This window comes from Corvus brachyrhynchos, unplaced genomic scaffold, assembly GCF_000691975.1.
Source record: "Corvus brachyrhynchos isolate BGI_N302 unplaced genomic scaffold, ASM69197v1 scaffold80, whole genome shotgun sequence".
In the NCBI taxonomy this organism is placed as follows: Eukaryota; Metazoa; Chordata; class Aves; order Passeriformes; family Corvidae; genus Corvus; species Corvus brachyrhynchos.
In genome coordinates this window covers 11,368,671-11,395,935 of record NW_008236769.1, presented here as the reverse complement: position 1 = coordinate 11,395,935, position 27,265 = coordinate 11,368,671, and the positions used below count along the sequence as shown (strand labels likewise).

General features: G+C 40.0%; 1 protein-coding gene and 1 long non-coding RNA gene across 2 annotated transcripts in view; one reads left to right on the top strand and one right to left on the bottom strand.

Moving 5' to 3' along the window:
* Nucleotides 1-21,799, top strand: part of CFAP99 (cilia and flagella associated protein 99) — a 51,420-nt gene extending 29,621 nt beyond the window's left edge. The window contains exons 8-16 of the mRNA XM_017727735.1: nucleotides 673-738; nucleotides 1,663-1,722; nucleotides 5,708-5,796; nucleotides 8,064-8,268; nucleotides 10,008-10,149; nucleotides 11,287-11,438; nucleotides 13,497-13,702; nucleotides 20,815-20,974; nucleotides 21,578-21,799. Coding sequence (XP_017583224.1) covers nucleotides 673-738; nucleotides 1,663-1,722; nucleotides 5,708-5,796; nucleotides 8,064-8,268; nucleotides 10,008-10,149; nucleotides 11,287-11,438; nucleotides 13,497-13,702; nucleotides 20,815-20,974; nucleotides 21,578-21,745 — 1,248 coding nt within the window. The 3' untranslated portion in view covers nucleotides 21,746-21,799. The remainder of the gene's footprint in view (nucleotides 1-672; nucleotides 739-1,662; nucleotides 1,723-5,707; nucleotides 5,797-8,063; nucleotides 8,269-10,007; nucleotides 10,150-11,286; nucleotides 11,439-13,496; nucleotides 13,703-20,814; nucleotides 20,975-21,577) is intronic.
* On the bottom strand, nucleotides 20,523-20,877 carry LOC108445074. The gene is made up of 2 exons (XR_001859819.1): nucleotides 20,786-20,877; nucleotides 20,523-20,575 (listed from the first exon to the last, which is right to left on the bottom strand). It is a non-coding gene; the product is annotated as an uncharacterized LOC108445074 (long non-coding RNA).
* Nucleotides 21,800-27,265: the final 5,466 nt, after the last annotated feature.

The following is a 27,265-nucleotide window of genomic DNA, read 5'->3' as shown; positions in this document are numbered from 1 at the left end:
AGCACTGTGGGCAGCAGCTGAGGGAGGGGATTCTGCCCCTCTGCCCCGCTCAGGTGAGACCCCTCCTGCAGAGCGACATCCAGTGCTGGGGTCTCCAGCACAGAAAGGACATGGACCTGTTGGAGCAAGTCCAGAGGAGGCCACCAAGATGATCAGCACCTCTCCTATGAGGAAATGGCTGAGAGAATTGGGATTGTTCTGCCTGGACAAGAGAAGGCTTTGGGGTGACCTAACTGAGGCCTTCCAGTACCTGGAGGGAGCCTACAAGAAGGATGGAGAAGGACTTTTTACAAGAGCAGGTAGTAAGAGGACAAGGAGGGATGGCTTCAAACTGAAGGAGGGTAGGTTTTGATTAGATATTAGGAAGAAATTCTTAACTGTGAGGATGGTGAGGCACTTGCACAGGATGCTTAGAAAAGCTGTGGATGCCCCATCCCTGGAAGTTTTCAAGGCCAGATTGGATGAAGCTCTGAACAACCTGGTCTAGTGGAAGGTGTCCCTGTCCGTGGCTGGGGGGTTGGAACAAGATGATCTTTAAGGTCCTTTCCAACCCAAGCCATTCTATGAGTCTGTGAATATAGTGGTTGGGGCTACAAGGCTTTTTGAGACATAAAATTATTCTTAGAGAATTTTAATGTACCACACTCTTTAAGTTAATTGTTTTAATTTTAGGATCTGCTCCTGAAAGCAAATACTAACCAGTTCAGATGTGCAACCATCAAACCTGAAAAGAGAGAGGTATGATACAAAATACATGCCTAAAATCGCCCAGTATGAAGATGAAAAATATCTGGAGTATTTAAATATATCTTAGAGTATTTGAAAAATTATGTTTATTTGGGCTTAGACATTATGTGCTATGATTTATAGCTATAGCGTCACTTCACATCCCTATACCAACATTTGCCTCTTTGATGCACAACCCCCTTTTCTTATACTTCTGGTGCTGCTTTATTATTTTCCTGGTTTTGAGACAAGCAACCTTTCTGTGAAACTGCTCCAACAAATCTCCAAACTGGCAATATTTCTCTAAATCCACATACTATTTTTCCATTAACTTTGATGCCACAGAGCTGCCAAGCTGAGGGAATAATGGTCCCACTCATACAGAATTCTTGCTTTGGTTGATTCCCAGTTCACAGTTATGTCACCAAACTATGTACGTAATATATTCATTTCAGCATCAGTGCTGCATATTCTATTCACTGAGTTCACCCCCATGATACCAGAGAGTTTCACATCAGTATCTATAGCTAACATCATTAAATTAATAAGCATCAGTAGAATTCTACTACTAATTAATAATTTCATGAAGTGTGCTTTGACATCCTATTTTGTCTTCTCAGTATCTATTTCAGTTAAAAGCTATATGTTTATCTATATGTGTAAGTAATATTTCATAGTCAAACAAAAAATTACTGTTACTTCATAGCATTATTTTAGTCTATATTTGAACCTACCTTTGTGCAGTCATATGCCCACTAAGTTGCGTGTACATAGCAAATTTTTGTGGATATTACAATTCCAAAATACATCCCCTGTGTATTTTTTACTCTATATGAATATTCAAGTGTTAGCTTTGATAAATATCTAATATCTTTTGCTGTATAATTGAAAATTTGTTTCTGAAATGAAACAATGTATTTTTGGTTTGAACTGCAGAATATACATGACCATATGGAGAGTAAACCACCATTCAAGGCTCAAAAGATCCAAAGCAAGGTGAGTAACCTTTAAGGTACTGTTGTCAAATGTACTTGAAAATTTGACATACATGCAGATCCTGTGGTAATGGAAACTTGACTCGAATCCATGTTTTTACACTAAGTTCCATGGCCAGGAGCATGGGATGGATTGGGTCTATGGCTCATAGGTTTTGTCCTATGCACCATTAACAATCCACAAAGAAATGGTCAGGGAGCAACAAGAGTGGGGCTACTCCATGAGGGAAGGGAAGTAAGGAGCCAAAGGTAACGCAAGCAGGTCAGCAGGCAGTGCCCTCACCAACCAGGATACAATACCTGAATGTGAGGAGGTTGGTGGCAGTGATGGGTTCTGCTGAGAGCAAGTCACCCTTGCACAAAACAAGGTAACAAGTCAGGTGTGGGGTCCACCCAACAGTCCAGTCAGGAGACAAACCTACAACAGCAACCCAGGTCTATGACAGCAGGACACAGAACAGGAGAGACAACCAGGAGTGGAAAAATTCCCAGCACAATGGGAAAGAACTGAAACCCATTTCTGAGTGTAAGTGGGACTCCCAGACCAATGAGCATATGGTGTGAGTGGAGGTCCTGGGTGAGGCTGGTCAGGGTGACTAAAATCTTTTGGTTCCCTGAGGTAAATTGTGTGCAGTTGCACAATGTAACCATATTGCCTTAACAGTGTTTTCAGTTACAAAGGCAGAAGATTTTATATAAAACAGTATGAAATGAGAATTGTCCCCAGCAAAAAAAGCATTGTAAAACCTTGGTTTAAGACCTCAGCGTAAGGACAGAAGAATCTTGCATCAGTACATTGCTGTACAAAATGAGATCTTAAAGAATGCTGAGCAAACATTCCAGCTAATGACTGTCTGATACACAATATACAATCAGGCTGGATGTTTGCCTTGTTTCCTTCAGACACATACTGAGGTCATGAAATCCACTATTCTGATAGCTTCTCTTCTAGAATTTTCAAGGGTCAGAGAATTGTAAACATGGAAAAAGAGCTGTTCAGCCTTAGCAGTGTAATACATGGAAACTCACATTTCTGTTTCTGCAGTAACTGCACTACGGATAATCATCAGTCTTATATAATCTGGCACCTTTCATTTGTTTCAAGTTCTTATGCAGAATAATTTCAGGTGGAATCTGTGCTTGTATTGTGATCTCAAATATCTTGTGAGCAGGTCTGCCTACTCTTTAAAACTATGTACTTAGGTACAGCTCATAAACACTGTGAAAAAATTGATTCTCTGTTTGGGGGACTGGGCATCTGGCAAGCATTTCTAAAGCCTGTCTGGCATTTATAACACACTGAAGTTATCTTTAGTAACAGTATCAGCTACTCAGTCTACTTGCTTACAGTCCAGCAGCATTTAAATTACTGTAAAGTAATAAGATCCCGGTTCATTTTGCACAAAAAGAAGGAGGAAAAAAACCAAACCAGAAAACATTTACATAGTTAAAACAAACACACATGACCTGTAATTACGTGGGCTCAGTTCAAAACTCTGTATATGCCACTGCTCTTCCTGATAATATAAAATAATTAAACTTTTGTGCAGACTAACAAGAGTCAAACCATCTGCCTAAATTGCATCAAGGAAAATATGGATCTGGCATCCTCTGGCATTGATTAGGGCCACTTCTAAAACTTGCTGGTATCTCCTCTAGATGCATAAACAGTTTTATCTTGTCTAAACACATTTGCCTTAAAGGTTGGTTAGGTGATATTCAAGATGCTGCTGTAACTTTCTAGCAGAGATAGGCATATTGTTATTGACTTTTAAGATACTTTCTATTCCTGTTGCCTTCCTGCCTGTGCAACTCTCTGAGTAGACAAATCCTAAGAGGAAGGTTTATCCAAGATGTATATACAAAATTTTAGTCTATCTTCAAATTAATGAAATTATATAATGTTTTAACCAACCAGTATTTTGCTTTCCCCTTTTTAAAACACACACAGTATATGTCTTTTTTTTTTCATTTTAGAGACATATATTATGTGCAGCAGCAATTATTTCTCTTGCTGTTCCAAAGTATCTATTCATCCTTTTCACTGGGAGAATGAGACAGTACAAATGCATCATCACTCTGTCTCAGTCTGCCTCTTACTCACATCATATTTGCTCTTTACATTTTTATTGGTTTTGGTGAGCTATTGTATGTTCATTAGGTGGCAATAGTGAATATGATATTTTTCCACAACAATTAGAGTGTTCAGCAATTTTCCCAGTTATTTCCATTTTCTCATCTTGAAAAAAGGGAGGATATCCCATGACAGGAAGAGAATGAGTAAAATTCAGAGCTTCCTTGATACTATATGACATAGAAGAATCTATTTAGTTATTTTCCTTATACCTGCCTGCATATGTCTTGGGAGTCCTAGTTATTTTGACAATATTGCCATATTTCTGTTTCAATAAACAACCATATTTCTGGTCAATAAACTGTGAAACTGAACTTAAAGGCATTTCCATAATCATTCTTAGTTCAGCTCTCTACCCAAATTATACTTGGTAAATACAGAACATGACATCTGTATACACTGAAAATTGTCAAAAGTATGAAAACATCTACATGTGTCAGAGAAAATGTCTACTCTAAGGAAACATTTTATACACAGTACAGGCGTAAAATGCAAACTGTTCATATAATGCAGAAGGCTTTGAGATGTATTGAGAAGCAGATCAAAAAGTAGAACATCACTGGACATTAAGAAGTCACAGTAAGTCGAACAAAAGAAAAAAAATATATTGGTTTGGATTCTTTTCCTAAATTCTTCAAGTTATCATCATTTTATCAAGAAACTGACAAATAATTAATTTTTGTGCATTAAAATATGCTATCTTTGTAAAAACAGTAATTTTACTTAATGAATTCTAGGTGATGGAATGTGTTGCTCTCTCTTCAACCTACCTAATTAATATAAATTATAAAGCATGCTTTTTTCCAGTTAGCTTACGTATTTCAGGAGTCTGAAGTTCATATTTGTGCATACAACATTTGCAGTATGTAGCCTGAGTGATTCTGTGCATCTGTTTCTCAGCTACTCATTAAGTTCTTAATTTGGAATTTAAATATAGGTTTTAATTCTAAACACAGAACTTGTCTGGATTTAAGTAAAATGTGTTATGAATAAGCTTTGTTTTCTGCAGGAATGATCCCAGTTCTTATTCCAGCAGCACTACTTTGCCTTGGTTCAGATCAGGTCTCTTACATGTGTCTGCAAAGGTGACCCATTTTTTCTGAATACCCTACCTGTGCAGGGAACAATTTTAACTGGCAGAGAAATTGATCCCTTCCTCCCTCAGTATTTAGAAGTTGTCTGGGAGTCAGTCTTAACACAGTATTTCAAAGAGTGAACAAAGCAGCCACAGGATCTAGTCCAAGTTACACCATGAGTTTGATTTCTCCTAAAAAGTCTGCATCTATTACTCCTGGAAGCACAAACAATGAAGCCTGAAAGTTGCTGAGAACTGTTCTTCACTTCTACTGTCTAGAAAATGGATATGGCAATGGGTGATTCCAGTTGTCCTGTAAATACTTTTACATTGTAATAGCGATTATTTATAAAATGCTTCTAAGATCTTCTATGAAGGGTGCCGCTTATGTTTTACATCACTGTTTTGGCTAACCGACCGTCTTTCAGAGAGGCAGTTTATTGTCTTTGTCCAAAACAGATGGAATGCCTTTGCACAATGTATATGAGCACTGCAACATATGAAAGGAAGTGAAGACATTCTATGGGATTTTACATGGTCCAAGAGTGATTACAAATTTATAATCCACTTGGGGGACTTTGCTGATTTCTTAAGCAGCCTGAATGGTTTATGAACAGCAGGCAATTTCATTGTGAATGTCAGATTAATGCTAGATGAATGCTTTAAGCAAAATTTATGCTGTCTTGGGTCAATTTATTTAACCCACTGAGATGTTTTTATACTCTGTTTTATGGTTTACATTACTAACTACAGAATATACATTCCCTTTCCTGACAGATTGACAATATACCCATTAAATTAAACACAGCGGCTATTTTGAGGGAGGGTGCCCTCTACCAGAGGAAATTGGAAGAGGAGCTCAAAAGGTATGACTACACTCCACCCAGGACTGCTTTTCACATCCCTGGATACAGGATAATTATCCACATTAAAAATAATTAAGTAAATTCCAGGTAAACTAAACTAATGGATCTTTTGTAAGGCATTCTATTCTATAAAAACAGTTGGCAAATGAAGAGAGAAGTGGATTGAAGAGAAAGCCTACAGTAAAGTCATTCTTTTTATGTAAATGTTGTAGAATGTTACAGTGTTCTGATTTAGCACTCTGGCTAGTGTGCACTTGCAAAGTACAAGATCACTTTATATTTTTTCCAATTCTCCAGAATAAATAATGACCTGAATACATATCTATTTCTGTGTCCTTTGTACAAGATGCATCTATATTAAGCCAAATAATTTCATATATCTCCATTTTCTTTAATGGTCGTGGTCAACTACATGCCAAATTTGATACTTGAACTTGTTTATATGTATACAAAAAGACCTTTCCATTTCTATCACAGTAAGATACAGCACACTAGGAATGTGCTGTTCCTTAAAGCAAGATAAGCCAAGATCTGAGAATGACAGCAGGACATGTAGGGACAGTGTCCTCACTGATAGCAGTTCCATGGTACCCTGGCAGGCAGTGGGGCAGATCCAGGGACAGACAGCAGGGTCAGTCAAGGGTGCTGTGAAAGTCCAAAGGGATGAATCTGGGCCGAGGTCCAGCCAGGAAGCCAAGTCAAGCAGGCACAGTCAACTCAGCCCCAGGCTGGGTGCAGGCTGCTCTGTGGCATAGCTTAACAAGGACCAAGGCTGTTAACATGGACTTAAATGTGTCTCCTGGGAAGAAACTACACACACACCAACCAGGAGTTTTCATAGCTCTTCCTCACACAGTTCTTTTCACTCCAGTCCCATCCAATGTTAGACAATCACACTGCAACAGAGCTGTCTTTGAACACAAGCACTGAATCCATGGTGGTGGATAAGGTGGGTAATAAGAGTTTTCAGGTCCTTCTGGTGCATTTAAGGCTCTAAGAAATTCTGACATAAGGATTCCTCTGGCATAAAGAATCCTTATTCAGCAACACAGGTTTTCAGAGGATGTTGACTAGGGAGAGGGTGACTCCTGGAAGGCCACTGCAGGTTGTATTTCATAGCTAGAATCACAGAACATTTTCACTGAAAGCCTTCACAAAGATAAAACTATATCGTGTCATCTTGCATTAGTATTACTTCTAATCTACCTGTCTTAGCAGGCTAAGCACTAAATATAGTTAAATTTTTAAATTTTATATTTTAAATCCTGAAAAGACTGTGTAAGTTTGGATTTGGTCTTTGGACCTAGCAGGTTTTGGTTCATTCATCAGGATTCTAGCAAGTAGATATTATACATCATTCAGGTTCTGTTATCAGCTACTCATGTATATTGAAGTTCTTCCGTATTACATATGCTACCGTTCATTCTAGCTGGCAGAATGTGTTCCACTCAGCACAGGAATAGATTTTCCCTGTAACTTGACACTATTTAATATTAGCAAGTTTTAATCTTCAGCTGCATTTAACACAAAACAGATATATATAGATAAATACATATAGATATATAAAGAGATAGATGTATCACAGGTATATGCATTGGGGAGCAGCAGTAGGATGCAATTCACTCCATGTTTGTGTCTGTCCTAGTTATTGGCTCATTCCCTCCTCTGCTGCAGGACTTTGATGGGCCTGCCCCAGGGCTTTGCTATGCTTTTCTCTCTCAGCTGAGCACAAAAAATAGGGATGTGACTTTCAGCTTAACAGCTAAATACTTCTTTGCCTCAATACAGCAATATTATTTAATTGACAAAATACAAAACAGAAATTGTGTTAGGCAGAAGTTTTTTGTTCTCTGTGTTAAAGTGGACAAGAAGATTGCCAAAGAGAAAAGTTATTTGTTCTTTCTACCTCTAAGCAAAGCAGTGCTTTCAGAAAATGTTCATACCTTTAGCCTTATTCTCTCTGCTCCTTACAAGAATCCATACATAGATAAAGTTTGCCCTCTCTTGGGGCTTTGATTACTGAAAACTTTCAGGTCCATGCCCTATGCACTTTCTTCCAGTCTGGCTTTCTCAGGCTTTCCACATAGTAGGAACACCTCTTAGACTGGAACTAAAATGTATCTGACAAAGGACCTTGTGATGATTGCCTTTTTCTCTGCAGAGATTAAACACTTTCTATCAAAGACTACTGGAAATGTTTTACGAACCCAGGCAGGGCTACAAAGCCACATCCTGAGAATAGTACACTCTTTTTTCCTCTCTTGCAGAATTGAAAATTTGCAACAAGGGGCTGGAGACCCATCTGAATTCTTGGAATGGCAGAAACAGATGCGCGGAAAAGATTTGGAAGAACAGCTGGCTGAAATAGAGTGTAGGAGGCTTCAAGGAAAACTGAGTCATGAAGAGGCAGTTCTAGCCCGTCAGAACGTAATTCAAGAAAATAAGAAGAAAGCTGATCTCTTGAGAGAAAAGGTAATACATACAGGGATGCTCAAATCTTGCTGACCTCCAATCTGTGCAAAACATAACAGAGATGATACTTATTATAAGAAGGTGTAAAAGTTCTATGCAGTATCTTTGCTCACTGGAGTCTGTAAACAAAGAGAAAAGAGTGCTATAACTTTCAGATACAGCAGTGCTTATACACTGAAGTACTTTTTGCAAGTGTTTGATTTGATTAACACTTATGAAGTAAATTGAATAAAAACAGGTCAAAGGATGGTCCACTATATTCTGTCCTTATGCAAACCCTTTTTGAACAGACACTGAGATACTAAGCACCATTAGCAATGAAATCAACCATATATAACTGATTTATTTATCTTGTTAAAATAAGAGCCACAAATATGAAAGAATTTGTTTTCTTAAATGGATATAATTCAATTTACTTCGTATTATTTGACACATCTAGATCTGTCTTAGGGGAAAATTCAGGCAGACAACCCTCTCTGGACCCATCTATATGGAAAACTGAGTATTTATGCCAAGAAATATTTTCACACTGTTTTCAATCTGGCGAATCACAGTTTCTCAAAATCATTGCCAGATCTTTTCGCTATTTTCACAAATCACATTACATTTTCCCAGTGCTTTTCCTATAAAATAAATAAGTGATCAAGAGTCAACAAATACTATAGATTTTAAACTTTTCATAGCCACTATCACGGGCTTTTCTTTTCTATTAGTCCAGTTTGTTGCTACACCCTCTAGCCCAGTACTTGTCTCTTGACCATCTCTCAAATGTCTGTGAAGTGTCTCAACAATGTAAAATGGGACCACAAATGTAAAAAATTTTCATAAAGACCATGCTGAAAAAGGAACATTTGCTTGTTGAGCTCCTTTTCTGTCCTATAAAACCTTTCAATCTTTTTTGTCATTGAGTCTTCATATTTGTTTAGAAAGACTATAGCAAGAAGTTAAAGTGAACCCCAGTATGTACAACTGAGGATACTGTGATCATTCACACTCATTCCAAAATTATTGCAATTGTTATATTCACTTCAACTTCAGAGCGTATGTGTTTTATTTGTTAGCAGAAATGTCCCAAAATGAACAGATTTGGGGATGTGCAAATAAAGCTTGTTCTAACCTGACCAATTCCACCTAGCTCCTTTTGCTTGTCACCAAGCAGGGCATTTCATCCTTATGCAGATCTCGAAAGGTACTGAGCACCAATTGCCCTTTCACCAATGTTCAGCTCTTGTGCTGACCCTCTTCCTTTTCCAGAGTTTTAAAACTCTGGTCTTCCATCTGAAATAGGAAGAACGGCAAGGAATCTAGTGTGGGAAAATCCATTTTCCTGTTTTTTGTTCCTTTCCTCTGACAAAGAAAGGAACATGATACCTAAAAGTGGACTTTACATTACAGAGCTACAACTTGGGCCCAAGAAGTTCCTGCAGGCACACAACCAGCAGTGTATTAGATTTGCACACTTCCTGCTGTCTCACAAACAGAAATTACTCTTTCTGTCTGCTCTTGGAAACATAGGAGGGAATCATGGAAAATAGCAGTACAAATGTCATGCAAGGCAGTTGTGTGTAAATAAAACACAGAAGAAGGGAGCTTAAATCTGGGTCTCTATCTTGTCCCGTGCTACTTTTGTGGATGATGTAATAGTTTGAATCCAATTGTCCTTGCCCTGTTTCAATGATTTGAGGCACTCAGATCACCAGTTATCAGGAGTTGTATTCACCTGTTTATTTGTGATTTAGAAAGCAGAGCTGATGCACCTGTATGCAGAGAAATGTCTACAGGAACAGAAAGAAATGAAAGAGCTGGTGGAACAGGTCACAGAAGGACACAAGAATGTAAAGCAAGTAAAAGCAAAGATCCAGGAATACAAACAACAGATAGGTATTTATATATTGCCAGAAAAATGAGAGGTGATGCTAAATATCCCCAAATTACTTCCTCTTTCTTTTAGTGGGCCAATTACAATTTTTACAGAAGGGAAATTGAAATTGAGGGCAAGATTCCCATGTATGTATGAATATGAGTTCAGGAATCAAATGGTAATGGGTAGATCAGAAAGTCTAAGCTACTGGTCATGGGAATTACTCTTTGTTTAAGTGGGAGAAATGCATCACTAATGTTCTGCAACCAGTTTTCCTTCCATCTAAAAGTAGCACATGTAAATGACTCTACTTTTTGTCAAATGCAGTTATGAAGCTCAGATTCTTGTGATTTGTATTATTTTGCCCGACAACTGCCATGAAAGAATCATGGCCCAAGATTGTTGTCTTCTCCAGAAAAGACCATCCAGAGAAGACTGTAACTAAGGAAAGTCATCTTTGAGAAGGACGATATCCCAAGGGAGAAGGATGTTGCAAATCCAAGACAGACCAGTCATTAGGATAAAGGGAAATAATGTTACTCATCCTATCCTTAAGAAAAATCTTCAGTTAATTCACTAGCCAGTAAAGCCCAGGCTGTTCAGCTGACATGGCTGTACATATCCAGTACAGTGCCATGTAACATCTACTGTATGAACAGATTGCCTCTAGGTGGGCATATTTTGGTGAGCAGACTTCTCTGCCTGTGTGTCTCCATATTTGTACTCATAAGGATTGAGGCAGGGAGAGAGTGTTAGCCACCCCAAAATGGACTAGCAGAGCCTACCAGCCTTTGCAATTCAGTCATTTCTAGGATATACATAGCTTGAAAGACTATGAATATTTTCTATTGTATAATATCCTTTTATTAAGTAATGAAACAGTATGCACAAATGAGAACAGAAATTACAAAGCAGTAATTCAAAGTGTCTGTGTATGTATATAGTACGTTTATGTGCTGAATAGGATAGATGGTGGAGGTGGGAAGTACTCATTTGTTTCTTTAATGATTCCTCCCACCGAAGCCAGACTGTTCCCTCAAGTACCTTTAGATCAGTAGTATTATTATCATTATTCACGAATGCATATGAATTTCCTTCAGATGGACTACTTGTTAAAATAGGCAAACAGCTAACTGAGATTAATTCTTATCTTTCAGTTCAGCAAGTTTGTGAAAAAAGTGAAGAACTTCTCCGGCAAGCTTTAGAAGAAGAAGAGGAAAAGAACAGGAAAAGATACGAACTAATTCAACAAATACGAGCTATTGAGTCTATACCTAACATCAGACACAAGTTTGTTGACTTAACAGAGGTAAGATCAAAAGGAAAAACTACTGTTTTTACATAAATGTGTACTGTGTATATTCAAAGGGATTGTGTACTGCAGATATATAGGTATATATACCCTTTTGCAAAACATTTCCCTTTCACTTCCTGTGAATACAACTTAATGGTCACTGACTAGTTTAAACTAGAAGCAAAGTCTTATGGCACTTACTATTTGCAAATCATTTTAAAGTGAAAACTGAGAAGGAGATTACAGTATCATCAAGTCTGGAAGAGAGCTGCAATATCATCCAGTCCAACTGTCAACCCAGAACAACCATAATACTATTTCATCAACCTATGGTAGTACATCTTTTTCAAAAGCACATCTTTTTATGTAAAAATAAAGACTGCATAAGACTGAACTCTTTTAGCAATTGTTTACTGATGCTACTGGTGACCATTGTTTAGGTGATTGGCAGACATGCAGAGTATGGAAGCAGAAACCACTGAGACAATATCACACAACCGGCCTTTCAGTGAAAAACCAGCGATGATCTCTTGTTACTAACTCAACTTTTGGAGCTTTAGGAAAAGAAGCTATGGGGACCAAAACTGCTGGAAATCTTCCAGCAGTAGAAATCCAAGCCTGGTTGTTTGTCATATTCTATTTTGTGGCTTTATTGCCCCTGGCCACTTATCTCCCACTCCCCTTATTTTCTTCTTCATCTCTCTTGGCTTTCCATCTGTTTCATGGACCACTGCTCAGAAGAGCCAGAGAATGAACACTGGAGGATGAGCACCTGACTATACTACTTATATGGCATCCCAGGCCAGAGAAGAGGAACTGAATTGCAGTCAATTTTTGAAGGCAAACTGAACATCTGAGCATCTATCTATGATGGAGCATCCTTCTCTTTTCCAGTTTCTTTTCCTTCCCCTTCATGTTCAGTTTTGGCAAAAGCTCACAAGCAGAAAGGTCACTACTATTCTGTCAACAACTCACTCAGTATTCAATAAAAGGAGGATTTTTTTTAACATGCTATGGTACAAGGCATGCACCAAAGGTGTGTACCAAAACTATGTTAAGATAGACAAAAGAATATTAGTTGGAGTGGAATGGATTAAATTTTGCAAAGAAAGCTACACAGGAGCTCACTATTTGTGTGGGTTTATGCAAGTTTTCCATACATGCAGGCGAAATGAGATTGTAGCAAGGTGAGTGTTGCTCTTTATTCCCAAGTAACAAGTGATAGAACAAGATGAAATGGCCTCAAGTTGTATCAGGGGAGGTTTATATTGGGTACTAGGAAAAATTTCTTCCCAGAAAAAGTTGTCATGCATGGGAACAGACTGTCCAGGGCAGTGGTTGAGTTGCAATCCCTGGAGATGAGAAGTGGCACTTAAGGACATGGTTTAGTGGTTGGCTTGAACAAAGTATATGTAAGAGCAAGGGCCAAAAATTTAAAGCCTTCACAAAGCTGTTTGGAAATTATCCATCTTTGTTTGCAAACTAAGGTGCAGAAGTCTCTCATTAGATCTCAGAATCTCATTATCACTCGCACTGCAAAGTGGATATTAAAAAGCCTTCATTAAACATTCAGGTTTGAATATTTTAAATTTGTGCATTAAGATCTGAATTTTCTGGGCACAAAGCATTGTTTAGTCCCAGTCATTTCAGATAAAAATAGTAGATACCATTATAGATCAAGTGCATACTTTGGAAATAGATAAATACAAAAAATGTGTATTTTTTAGTGTAAAGTCTGTTCTGGTTTCACACATTAAAAAAAAAAAGTAGATTTACACATTTTTTAAATTCAAAATTCTAATTAAAAGTCAAGTAGAATTTTTTGGAGAGCAAATACATTGTATTTATGATTAATCTTCTATATATTTTCCAATGCTTTTTCTTTAAATGTTTTATGAAAGATATGCTCTAGATTTTAAAAACAGTTTTTAAATACCAGTTGGTTTAGGACCATCCCTATATTTCTGGAAGTCAGAATATTTTCAGCATGGATTGGAACACAATCAAAATATTTCATTTACTCTCCCCTTGGTATTTACAGTGTTATTTAAACCTATATTTCGCGTTCTCTAGACTGGTGGCCATGGTTTATTTGGTGAAATGTCAATAGTGGAACTACGTGAACGCCTCGCCCTACTCAAGGAAGCACAGAAGGCAGCAGAGGAAGAGAAGAGAGACCAGATAATTCATGAAAAACAAGCTAAGGAACAACTTCTTCTAGACAAACTGGACCAGATTTCCCAATTCAGAGCAGAACTTGGACGAGCAGCTGCTTTAAAGTCAGTATAAAACAGCATGTGACATTTAAGACATTGCAACTTTGTTAATATTTTGCCAGCCTTTGAGGAGGAGAACAAGTACAGAGCAAAATACAGCCCTTTTATAAATCAGTATGACTTTTGTCAAGGATTACACTGGAGCCAGGATTTCCTTTTAATTCTTGAAAATAATTTTCATCATATTTAACAAATCTTTTTCATCATTTATGGTTGAAGACACTCCATAGGCTAGTGTTGACAGTATTGCCCCAGGATTCAGAGCCAATAATATATATTTAGAAAGAAGTTTTGCCTTTTTTCTGTTCCTTTTCAGCTAATCAGAACTAATTTGATGTTATTAGAATCATTCTAGCTTGCCACTTAAAAGTTTTTTCTCATTCTCATCTGAACCAAGATTAGGGCTGTAATTTTCTTCCTTGAATTTCATCTGTAATGTGAAAAGGAAGGTCTTATTCTAGAAGTTAAAAATATTTTAGGAAGATTTTGTGATGGCAATAATAAGTTGGAAATTAAATACATTATAGCATTAGATCAAAAGGGAAATTCTTTGCTTACAGACTCTCTGATGAAATTCTGCATTCATTATTAATATTTATTATTAATTAGAATATTTATTAATCATTGTCATAAAGTATCCATAACCATCAAAGATGCTTCACATATGCAGAAGACAGGGTCCCTTCCACATAGGTTTTAAAATCTAAGTTAAAGCTATTTACAAATAAAGCTGAGCAGGAATAAAGCCTGTGTAGAAGTGTACATGGCACACCTCTTGACCATTTTTACTGCATCTTAAATATTTGCCACTGTTTTCTTTCAAATTGTCTTTCACATTTCCGATTTGTGGCTTTGAGAGATAAGTCCTTGTCTTGCCATATTTATTTTGCAAACTGATGTTCAGGCTGACATTAGGAAGACGTATTCTATGAGGCTACAAACACGTTTTTAGACATGTCTTAGGTTCATGTTTATTGCCTGAAGGTGGCTTCTCAGAGTTCAATTCATGTTATTCATTTATCATCCAGTTCCACATCTCAGTTACAGAAGGGAGTATTGATGTATTCCTTTCACTAGTTTTCACTCGTCTCAGCTCTAATTTGATTTGTTGCTGATAGTTAATCTCCAAAGACTGGGGTTTTACTATGATAGTATTTAAGAAGACAGTTTAATGTGTTTAATGAATCAATAACTGCAGCTGCAGTGGATTGACTGCACAGATCAGTGACCTTCTTTTCTATGGCATGTATCAAGAAAAGATTTTAAGACTTAAGAACCTGAAATGGAGTTGGAGCTGGAAATACACTCTCGTTGCTAAACACTCAGTATTTTGAAAGCCTGTGCGAGCAACTTAAGCCACTGCTTTCCATTAGAGATGCAAACTAAGCATTAAGAACTTGTGTGCTACATAAAACCTGTTTCACTAGTACCTGCTTAAAGAATCGTCTGTTCTTCTAGATGTGCAGTCTGTGAATTTTGTATAGGGCTGGGTTCCTTTAAACTACACTCTTTGGCTTAATTCAGAACTAAAACTCTTCTGATCCCAAAATAAGCTGTGCTTGAATGAGAAGCTTTGATTCACTTTTTGTTCTGTCATTTGAAGTGTTTTTTAGAACAGACCAGCATGCCAAAGATAGTAGAATCCAAATTAAATTATATACTACATTTCAAGCTTCTGAATCAATCAATCAGTCAGTCTGGTCAGATTCTTGATAAGTTATACAGTAATTTTAATGGAGCCCTGTTTGCTTTCTAAATGAAGAAATACAATGTTTCATTATAGATGTTAGAAGACATTTTCCTTTCATAGTTCCTAGGCATAAATTTATGTGTGTAACTTGGAAGTAACTCCTATAAAAAGGCATCATCATAGTATACCAAAAATGTTGTTCTTTGGGAGTGTATTTCATGCATTTTCATCCAGAATCCAAATCTCTGGTGTTATTTCTGTTAATACAGAAATATGGCTTGCTGGCCACGGCATTTACAAATGCTAGACACTTTCATGCAGTTTTTATTTCCCTCTATAGAAACTATGGGCTCTGTGTATTAAACTTATTTGCAGACCTTGAATCCTAAAATACCTCTCAAATCAGTATGAGTGATTGTTTGGGCTCTATTCTTGATATGTTGCATAGGAGATGTAAAATTTTTATGTTTACAGAATTGATTCATCATTATAGGGGTAGACTAGCAAATCTTACCAATGGTCCTCATAAGTTAGCCTTATGCATCAGTATAAAATTACATGTTAGATCTTAAATTGCATATATTGAAGGCTATTGCTAATCAGCTAAAGTATGGCAGCTAAACTGCTGAACAAACCTGCTTTGGTGACAGCTGGAGTTTAATCTCTAACTTACTAAGCAGGTTCCTTTCAATATCATTTACAGACATACATCTACACAAAAGCAGCACATTGTGCAAGCATATAATGAGCTATATTAAACAAAATAGGAAATGGAACATGAAAAATTACAGAGACATTGGCCTTTAATAGACTGCAAGCCATGACATCTATCACAGCAGTGGCTTTGTGAGTGCTTGCAGGATGGTATATATGCAGGATGTCCCTTTAACTGCTAGAATTTCACACAGTTTGAAAATCAGCACTGTCATTGAAGTGGACAAGCAATTCTGTTCTCAGCTTTTTCGAGCACCAGCAGATTTGTGTGTGTTTGAACACATGCTAATGTACTCAAGTGACATGCTTGTGTACTTGAAATGACGCCTTAGGTTCCCCTAAGGTTCTGTCAGAGGAGAGTGGCACTAATCCTCCTTGACTTCCTTGTATGTGAGGAAGGTGTACAGACTCCCAGAGCTCAAAAGTTCCCTACTTCCCCATCTCACACTGGGGTAATGGTGTAGCACGCTGGGCTCTCAGCACTGATGGTGCTCTCAGCAATGATGGTGTGTTTGCTAAGATGGCAAAGCACTCCTTTCTCTCCCTGCCACTGCCAGTGCTCAAACCCCTCCCTGACAAGGGGCACTGACCACACACACTGAGAGGAGTGTAACCCCTCTCTCTTGGCCTGAACTGGGAAAGGGTGGGCATAGTGTGAAGGCAGCCAAAGGAGGAAAAGGAGGAGAAAGAGAAGAAGGAAGAGGAGGAAATGAGTTCTTCACTATCATTGAAACAGAAGGGGGAAATTTAACAGCAATGACAGATCAGAAACATGAAGATGAGAAGAGATGCTGTAAAAAAAACAAAGCCAGGCTTTTCTCAGTGGTGACCATTAAGATGACAAGAGGAGTATCAGGAAACCCTTTTTACTGTGAAGATGATCAAGCATTGGCACAGCTTGTCCAGAGAGGCTGTGGAGTTTCCATCCTTAGAGGTGTTCAAAAGCCATCTGGACACAGACCTGGGCAACCAGCTCAAGGTGGCTCTGCTTAAACAGATGGGAGTAGTCAAGATAACCCCCACAGGTCCCTTCCAGATCAGCCATTCTGTGATTCAGTGACTGAACTTTGATTATACAGCTTCAAAATTTTTACTTCAAATAAGGAGAACACTGTTAAGAATAACAATCACTTCCCCACCTAAAATTAGGTGCCTAATAAGTTAATTGTTTTGGGAGGGAGTCAGATTTTGAGTGCTTAAATTACTCACATTAGTACAAAATAGTAATCAGTCTAATAATGTAGTGTTCTTATATGTCAAAATAGTGACTGCCTTAACAGTGAATTGTTAACAGTGAATTGTTAACAGTTAGATACATTCACTTTGCTAACTGCAGTAACTTAGAATTATATGGACAGAAAGAGGCAAGGTACTGCGAAGTACAGACAGTCCTACTCACTGAGACTATGAGAAAATTAAAAAAAATGTTTATTCCACTATAAGTAATTCTGCTATTAAAAAATATTTGTGTTTATTGCACAAGACTCCTTTTTGTAAGCTGAGCTTATAAATACAGTCCTACCTGCTTGATATTTTGGTGCCTAGAATGGCCAAGTGGTCATTTTTGCTCCACCTCCTACAAGTATTGAGTCAGTTAAGAGCTGTCATACATCTACCTCTTTATATTTTTGATGCAAAACTGGAGTTTGAAAATGTAAATGAAAAGCCAAATATAGATTATAGGAGGAAACCTCTGTGCAAATCTTCAAATTCGCCATTTTTTAAATATAGCTGAGAAGAATTTTCATCAATTATCACATAATTTTCTATTGATCTGGAGAGGATTTTTCTGTGTACTAGTCCATTCTGACTGGCTGTTACCTTACTTCCTTAGGAAATACATGATATGAGGTGACAGAGATCATAAGAGGTTTTTCTATCCTGAGTCCTCAAAGTTCTCAACTGACCACAGAAAACCAGAACTTTAAAATTCCTTTTTTCATTCCTTCCCCTCTTGGAATTTCTGTTATGATATGGTGTAGCATGTGAAAAACTATGGGATTGGCAGCTTTTTGGAATAGTGTAGAGGACTGACACAAGACTACATGTAGAAGAGGAATGAATATTACTCTGGGAATAAGCAACTATTTACAATGTTAATACAGAAGTAGCTGCTGCTCCTTCATGATGTTAAACTTCTTGACATATTTCCTTTAATTGTATTTACAAGAATCTGGATTTGCATTTAAGGAAAGGTTTTGTTGTTTATTCCAACTGACAAGATTTAATCATCAAGTATTTACTTAAAACCTTACTGTTATATTCTCCTATATCCTTTGGAATGCAATGCCTTGATACAGTGCAAGTAGAAATAACCCATGTCCTCAATTAGATTAAATGATAGTACACAATTTTTAGATTTACAGTACAGTGTTAAAAATTAATCTCGGTGTAGCAGAGTATATCACAGTCTCAAAGAGGATAAGGAAATGTTATCCTAACCAGATAGCATGACACAAGGAGCAGAGAGGTTCAGGAAGTGTCTCAGGAAAGCAATTGGAGACGAGAAGCAAAGCTTAACTGCATCCCTTATTCAGAGTTCACAGTCACATTTCAGAATGTAACATAGGTCATATTTCCCCTTTATCTAGTTCCTGAGGATTTGGGGATCTCTAGTCTGGAATGGCTGCACTGAAGGAAACTGCTGCCACCGAGTTTCCTATAAGCAAAGATAAAGCTAACAAGGTGGGCAAAAGCCATCTCTCCCAAGATGAAAAAAGTGTTTGGATCCTTGGATTCTTATACAGACACTTTTTAAAGGCAAATTGGTGGGTTTAGAATCAGAAGGAACTTCTTCCTTCTTCCTCATCTGCCAGATTCTTGAGAAGAGTGTGTCTTATACTGAAAACACCCAAGATATAAGGAAAGAGTTCAATTGTAAAACATTTCTCTTCAAAAGGAAACTTGTCTGTGAAACTTGTCCTGCCACTGGCAGAATGACAGCTACAGAATCAGCTGGACAGTGCCCTGGTGCACTTTACTCTGGGCCATTTGGAGTCTTTATCTGGTTTCCAATAAAAGCAATTGTAATGTTGCACCACTGAAACATAAAAGACCTTTTATAAAGCTGTCGCAATGACCGCCACTGACCACTGCCCAGGCTAGCTCCTGCGGTGTGCGACAGGAGTGGGGAGCAGCTGGAAGCTCTCGGCTTTAAAGCTGCTCCTCAGGAGCTCAGCTCTGCCCAGGGGAGCTGAACCTCCAGGCACAGTGCCTGTCAGCAGTCCGGACAAGGGAGAGGATAAAAAGTAGCAAGGAGGCTTACCACACGGGATAATCTAAATTTATTGGAGACAACTCCCAAGAGACAAGCCTCGAGCAGCCCCAAGGAACCTCTTATAAAGGGAGGTGTTACAATGGGGATGGCTTAACTGGGGACCAATAGAAATCTCTAAGGGAGGGATATGGACGAGGATAGACATTTCCTTGGGCCAATAGCCTCAAGCGGAGGAGGGAAAGGGATCACATGCCCCAATGGGGCATCGAGGTTTAGGGGATTTCCAAAGGGGGAGGTATCTAGAGGGGTAGGGTCTCGGGGGATTGATGGGGACCATATAAGGGTAAATTGGGAGGTTTCAGATGATGGACACTGGACCTTCGGGAACAACAGGAGGGGTTTGGGTGATTGATAGGGCAAGAGCTAGAACAAGGGGAGGAGAACAACCATGTAGGGAGCACCGGGGAGCGGCTTGGGTCTGGGGGAAACCAACTGGGAATAGGAGTGGGGAAGGTAGGGATGAACCATTGGGGTACAGAAAACTAATATAAAAATACAATAAAGGTAACGCATCACCACAGTAAAACTAACTTTGCCAGCTGTACCTAGCAGATCTAACATGGCTATACAATTGTGTGCATTCCTTGGAGGATCTGACACTTCCTTTACTTCTAAATCTGGCCAGAGAATCACAGCTTCTCATGACATAATATTAACTCTACAATTTGATCTTACTAAGCTAAATTCAAAGTCAATGTTGAATAAAAGAGAAAGTTGGATATTAAGTGAGTCACTATGTAACATGGTGTAACCTACATGGAGAAGTTGTGAGTAAATTGTGCCAATTAGGTGAAAGTATGAAAACCAGCTAAAATGTAAATTCCAGAGGACAGAAAAGTGGGGACAATAGAAGAGGAGGAAAAAGGAAGGCTAAGAAATAACCTCTCTGTTATGCCTTAATTTTATGCTGCACATGTTGCTATCAATTTATGTTCACACAGAGCAGCTAACCTTAATTAATACATCACCATCCCATTGATTCTGTATCTGGGCATTGGGATTACACAGAAAAGAATATCTTTTATTTGCCAAGGAATACAGCAATCAAGATGAATACTGATGATCACATAAGGAAAACTCCATAGTTTGCACGAGCAAAGAGCTGTGGTATCATTCCAGGTTCTGCACTTTTTTTTTTTTTCTGAAGAATGTCATGTCAGGCTTGAAATACTCCAGATATTGTCATCATGGCATCCTGTGGGAAAAAAATATCCTATACGGTTTAGTAATGCTGTTCTGTAAACAAGAAGAGGCAAGTTGTGAGTATCACATTAAAGATATATGATTTAAATATATGATTTATATAGTATGAGTCTAGCTGGTTCTCAGAAGCAAGAGCAAATTCATCATTACCAAGGTAATATGTGCTCACATGGACTTATTCTGTGGGATGATATTATTTTACCTTCTCATTGTATCTTTTTGACTTTTCAGGCAAGAAGAAAAGAAAAAGTCCCAGTCTGGTGAAAGGCCCACGAAAGATGAACGCATTTTAAACCTGCAGAAGAAGATTGCAGAAAAAACAATGGAGCGTAAAAAGAAAGAAGGACTCTTAAAGATTATCCCCCAGAAAACCAGAATCGTGTCAAACAAGGTCTGGTTATTACATAAGGAGAAAAGCTCTGCAATAGACCTGCTGTTCACAGACCTTTGCTCAACTGCCAGCACTGGCAAGGGGGCAGAGGCAGATGGTGCCATACATGGCTGGCAATAGCAACACCCTGCCTCCTGCATAGGCACAATTTCTCCAGCCGTGGCCTTGACCTCACCTTTTTGTCACACATTCTGCTACCACAGAGCAGGGCTCATCCATTCAACACCTGCCTTCCCACTCTTACCACCACACTTACCCCATGAAGACAGCATCTTACCCCCTCTCCAACTCTTGTCTTTCCCAGCTTTCCCATCACACCAAATTGGGATGCTCACCCCTGCTCTCACCCAAGGCATGTTACAGTTTATCATTCCCATGGTTTTGTGGAGAGTTGCAGCAGTGTTTAAGTCATCCTAAGCTGGGCAACCCACTCCACTTACCTTTCTATTCATCATGCTAAGTTTGATGTTAACAAGTTTCCCAATCGTTAGCAAACAAACCATGTTGTCAGCCAGCAGGATTGTCAAATAGAAGTTCAATGTATTCTCTAAAGAGAACCACTGAATCACCTGCAGTCTGATCATCTCTGTGTCTTCCCTGCAGGATTCTTTCCAATGGAACCATTGGAAAGAACTGGAAGAGAGTCGGGAAAGACAGTTCAGAATCCTTCAGCATGGCTTCATGGACAGAGAAGCAGCTCAGAAAAGGGAGCTCATTGCAGCAGCAAGAAGTGGAGCCAAAGCCTGTGTATTGCGCTCTGATCTAAAATAAAATACATTTGGAACAAATTCAGGCCTGCTGGAAATATCCCAGTGTACCTATTCACTACAAGGTTGAGTTTTATTCTTTATTTTACCTTTACAGTATGATTAGAAAAATGTGGGTCTTACAGGCACAATAGAATAAAAATGGGGGGGGGGGGGAAAAAGAATTTATGTTATTTTATAATGATATAATGGTTAATTATATAATGATTTTTTCTGCTAGAATCAAAAGCTTTAAGAAACTGAAACTTTATTATCAGAGCTCCTACAGCATAATGGCAAATATCTGGGTAAGAATGTCGAGACCTGTATTTCTGGTTTTGTATATTATGCCATGGTTTGCTACGCTCATTTTTCCAAAAGAAAAAGATGAGGGCAAACCCCAAGGAACATTTGTTTACACATGCATCTTTTCAGAAGGCAGGGCCAACCCAAGTTCCTAGCACATCTTCTTACATGACTAATCATGTAAGAGGATTGCCAGTTTCAATGCTGTTTTAGAGGATGAGGGGAAAACTGTTTACAAGGTTTAGATGATGTGAAAGCATCCAGGAGCCAGTCTAGATTCAGTGACCCAGGCAGACCGTGCCTCTATTTGCAGATGCAAATGTCTTCAGTCCTTAAACAGTGGAAGGAGAACATAACATTGATCTCTTTAGGGAGCTGCTTCCAGAAAAAGTCAAAATTCTGTTACTCACCTAGAAGATCATTTACCCTCTGTGACAATTTCTATACTGTGTAAAACAGCCTTTAAATCACAAAACTTATCCAGGCACAAAACCAAGGAGCATATAAATCAGAATTAAAGTCTGCCCAGCAGTAAGACTACATAATGTATTTCTGTTTTAACTCAGTGCCAATTACTAAGTGTTTAATTATGGCTATTGCAAATGTTTAAATTGAAAGAGACTGTCACTGACATTAGAGTGAGGCAGCTGCTTCTAATGTTCTCACAACATTGCATTTCTCACTTGTTATTGAAGGAGGTCTAATGGAATTCTTTTGTTGCCATCTAGCTGTGAAGATCACTTCCACAACCTGCAAGCTGATAAAATGTGCTGTATTTTTCACTCCAAGTAAATGCTCTAGTAGTCCACAAAGGCCATGCAGGTAGGGCTTATGCTCCATAGCAAGAGTTAAGGAACAGAGGAGAGTGAAAAGAAGGAATCATAGAAGCAGAACTACAAAGGGAAAAGGGAACTTTGATACCATATCCAGCAGGGTATTGTAATATCTTTAAATGAAAAACCCTTGGCAGCAGGGAGTTTGTCTTCATTTGTGATTGTTCAGCATTCTTTTGCACTGTGTTCCAGAGCAACAAAGGTAAGTGGTGACTCTAACACCTCAATTTTCCAGAAGCCAGCAATTAACAGCTGACACTCATGGTCTAGGATATTGCATGGCTGAACAGTTCTTCTTAGACTTTTTCATAAGAATTAAAAAAAAAAAAAAAAAAGGCATCATTAAGCAGATATGGAGGTCAGGGAAATTTCAAAACCCCATCATACTGCAGGCTTCTTCCCCTGTGATTTTGGACCAAGTTTTCAAAATTCTTACAGAATTGCAATCAAGCTGATTCAGAATTATTTCCTTCTCCATATTTTCTTTGCTTTCTAATGAAAGGACTGAGGAATAGTGGAATCTCAGTAATCCAGATGTGGAATTTTTTCCTTCAGAGGTCACAAGTAGCCCTATTGCTACTTTGGGATCTGATGCATAAAGTCATCTTCAGAATCAATGTTTTGAGGAATGTAGAAAAATTTGTTTTGAAGAAAATACCAATTTATTCCTATATTGGTATTTTTGTATCAATATTAGCCTATTGATTTTTCAGTGATGGAAGGTCTTGCAACAGAATATGCAGAATAACAAAAAATACCACCTTCCTCCTGACAAATGTGTGGAACTTGATGCTGGACACAGCAGATCCTACCCAAAACTGCTCTGCCACTGGCTTCTAGAGCACATTCCCTAGTATTCCTGGGTGATACATGGAAACCTGAGGTGATCGATGCAGAGCCATCAAAGGTCTGGTGGGACCTGTTAGCCTTGTGTTACGAAAGCAGCTGCAATGCCACTGGAGCCAGGTGAGCTGTGAAGCCACACAGCTCATTGAGACTTGCTGCCTCAGCTGGTGCCTGTGGCAGGGACCATCCACCAACCTGGTGAAGCTACACACGGATAATTGAGTGAGCAATGCCTCTACACGTGCTTCATGGAAACACAGGTGGATGAATAATTCATGAGTCATTCATTTACACATTTGTTACACCATTTGCAGTCAAAAAGAGGAGCCTGAGTGAACAAGGCTAACTCTGAAATCATCCATCAAAAACAGAGTAACAAAATCAGAGGTTGCACCTGTCTGATCGTAGTGACGGACTCATAAGGAAACATTTATAGTGCTGGAAGCTGCACATTCCAGAGGTCTCTCATGTCAACGCAAACAGCCGTACCACAGAAGCCTTCACACGCCACTACAGTGTAAGGAGGTGTAACAAGGCCCAGATTACCTGAGGAAGACCAGGGGGTTTTGCCATGTGACAGGCACTGGACACGGTGCTCACCACTCACATAACACAGTCACTGCTTGGTGGCATTTGGCTCCCTTTTCCACATCAGCCTCAGGAATAAGGGAAAGCCCACGCTCAGTGACTGCCATGCCAGGTAATCCAACCTGCTCTAGAGAACACAGATGATTTATTATTTAAATAAAAGACATAGAGATGGTTATGTAGGGACGGCAAGGAAAAAAAATACCTAGTACAAATCTCCAGCACTCCTCATCCAGAGGAGGAGGAGGAAAGACAAGTCACCAGGGAAAGCTACCAGTTCATATACAAACAGCCAAATTGCCAGGCAGAGAGTGGTAAGAATCCAGAGGACAGATGCTCATTGCACGAAGGTAAAGCTGTTGGGGAAAACCCTTTTTGATAGTGAGGTGAGGGCCTTGAAACACCTCTGCAAGTGTTTCTGAGTTAGACATTGTTACTCTTGGAACAATTCCTCCAGATCCAATCTCCCACATTGATGGCTCTGATGAATTTTACCCCATTTTTTGGAAACACACTGAGAAAAATAATTTCTTTACAGAAAGGGTGATTAGCTATCGGAATGGACTTCCCAAGGAGGTGGTGGAGTCACCATCCCTAGAGGTGTTTAAGAAAAGACTGGACATGGCCATGGTCTTGACACCAAAAATCACGAATAAAACTCCTTAATACCAATGTAGTATTAAGAAGCAGGCAGTACTTTATTACAGCACCGGATGGCAACTTGGCCTAACATGCATGCCTGCCTCAGGATGATATGCATATTTATTAGCCAGGGATCACAGAATCACAGAATATGCTGAGTTGGAAGGGATCCACAAGGATCACTGAGTCCAACTCCTGGCCCTGCACAGGACGATTAGAAACAAACTAACTTTTAGATACCATTATATGAGGACAAAGTCGTCGAAGCAAAAGAAAACTGTTTATTAGTAACGATTCACCTGAGCCGGTGTGTGTCTCCCTCCCCCAGAGCCGAACGCACACACACCCTCCAACAAAGTGGCTACATTTTATACCCTTTCCCGGCCGAGGGTGGTCCCTGGCCCCTTTCCCATTGGCTGAGTACTCGGGACCTTATATTCTCTCCCGACCCCCTACTTGTAACTGCAGGGAGGGCTCTCCTCAGTCTCCTCCAGGCTGAACAGACCAGGTGCCCTCAGCCGCTCCTCATACAGCTTCCTCTCAAGGCCCTTCACCATCTTTGTCGCTGTTGTGGGCAGAGGAGGGAAAAGGAAAAAAAATTAACAAACGATTCATGAGTGAGATAAGGACCAGGAGAAACACTTCAAGGGCAAAACAGGCTCAACTTCAGTGGCGATGTGAATTCATTACTAAGAGAATCAGAGGAGGATAATGAGAAGTAAAATAAGCCTTTAGAACACCTTCCACTCCCAGCCTCTCCCTCCTTCTCACCGACAGTGCAGAGAGACAGGGCACGGGGGTTCGGTCAGTCCATCACCGAGACTTCCTTCTGCTGCTCCAGGAGAGGAGTCTTCCCCTGTGAGGCCGTGGGGTCCCTCCCACGGGAGACAGTTCTCCTGAACTTCCCTGGCGTGGGTCCATTCTCAGGAGCAGCAGCCCCACCGCCCCTGCTGCAGCCTGAGCCCCTCCCACGGGCCCACAGCCCTCCCCAACTGCTGCGCCGGGGCTCTCCCTTTCCACGGGGTGCAGCCCTCCAAGGACAGGCTGCTCCAGCCTGGAAGCAGGGGACCCTCTCTCTCCACCGGGTCCCTCACTGGATCACAGCCTCCTCCAGGCATCCACCTGCTCTGGCGTGGGCACCTCCCCCATTGCGGGTGGCCCTCTGCATCCCCCGTGGACCCCCAGGGGCTGCGGGTGGACCTCTGCATCCCCCGTGGATCCCCAGGGGCTGCAGGGGCACAGCTGCTGCACCATGGTCTGCACCACAGCCTGCAGAGGAATCTCTGCTCCAGCGCCTGGAGCACCTCCTGCCCCTCCTTCACTGACCTTGGTGTCACCATGTTCTTCTCCCTCACATGTTCTCACCTCCTCTTCTCTGACTCGAATCCAAAATCTTGTGACTTTGTTTTGATTTTCTTCTTAAATATGTCATCACAGAGGCGCTACACACCTCTCTCATTGGCCCAGTTTTGGCCAGCAGCATGTCCATCTTCAGAGCCATCAGACATTGGCTCTGCCAGACATGGTGGGAAGCTTCCAGAAGCTTCCTCACAGAAGCCATTTTTGTGGCCCCCCTGCTACCCTAAAATCAGGCTGTGCCAAACCAATACAGTCACACTCCTTTGGATGCCCCCTATTAGTTTATTATCTTCCTTATACCGTGGTGTATACATTAATCAGAAAAGTCTTAGATATGAAGTTGCCTGGGTTTGCTCAGTGAGCCTCAGAAAGGCCTCTTGAGGGTCTTCAGGAACCCTGGTGGTCTTCCATATATGGTGGTGTTTTTCGCTCTTGGTATAAAAGCCGCACAATGTTTCTGAAGGAACTGGATCGGGCTGACTTGGCTTGTTGCAATGTGCAGTAACCACCACATAGCATTCCATTAATTGCTCCTTCTGCATGAGCACTTTATAACACTCTGGTTGACATGATGGTGTTCAGTCTAGGTTGGATTTGATGATCTCAAAGGTCTTTTCCGACCTAATTGATTCCGTGATTCTGAGGTTCTGTGAAACGTTTCCAGAAGACGGACGGGCTGCAGTGGGGACACCACCCTAGAGCTCACACACACTCCACCTTCAGGTACAACAGCTCCGGAGAAGACAGCAAAAGCATGATCTGGCTTCGACCGTTCCTTTCAGGATCTGTCAGGGCCGAACTAACCCGAGGACCAGGAGATCTTTCCCGAGGAGCGGCGAGAGGAGGCAGCGGGCCCCGAGAGCCCCGCACAGGCCGCACGCCCGCGCGGAACTACAACTCCCTGAGCGCCGCGCGGCACCAGAGGAGGCGAGGCCGCCCGTCTCACCGCCGTCTGAATGACGTGCGCGCCG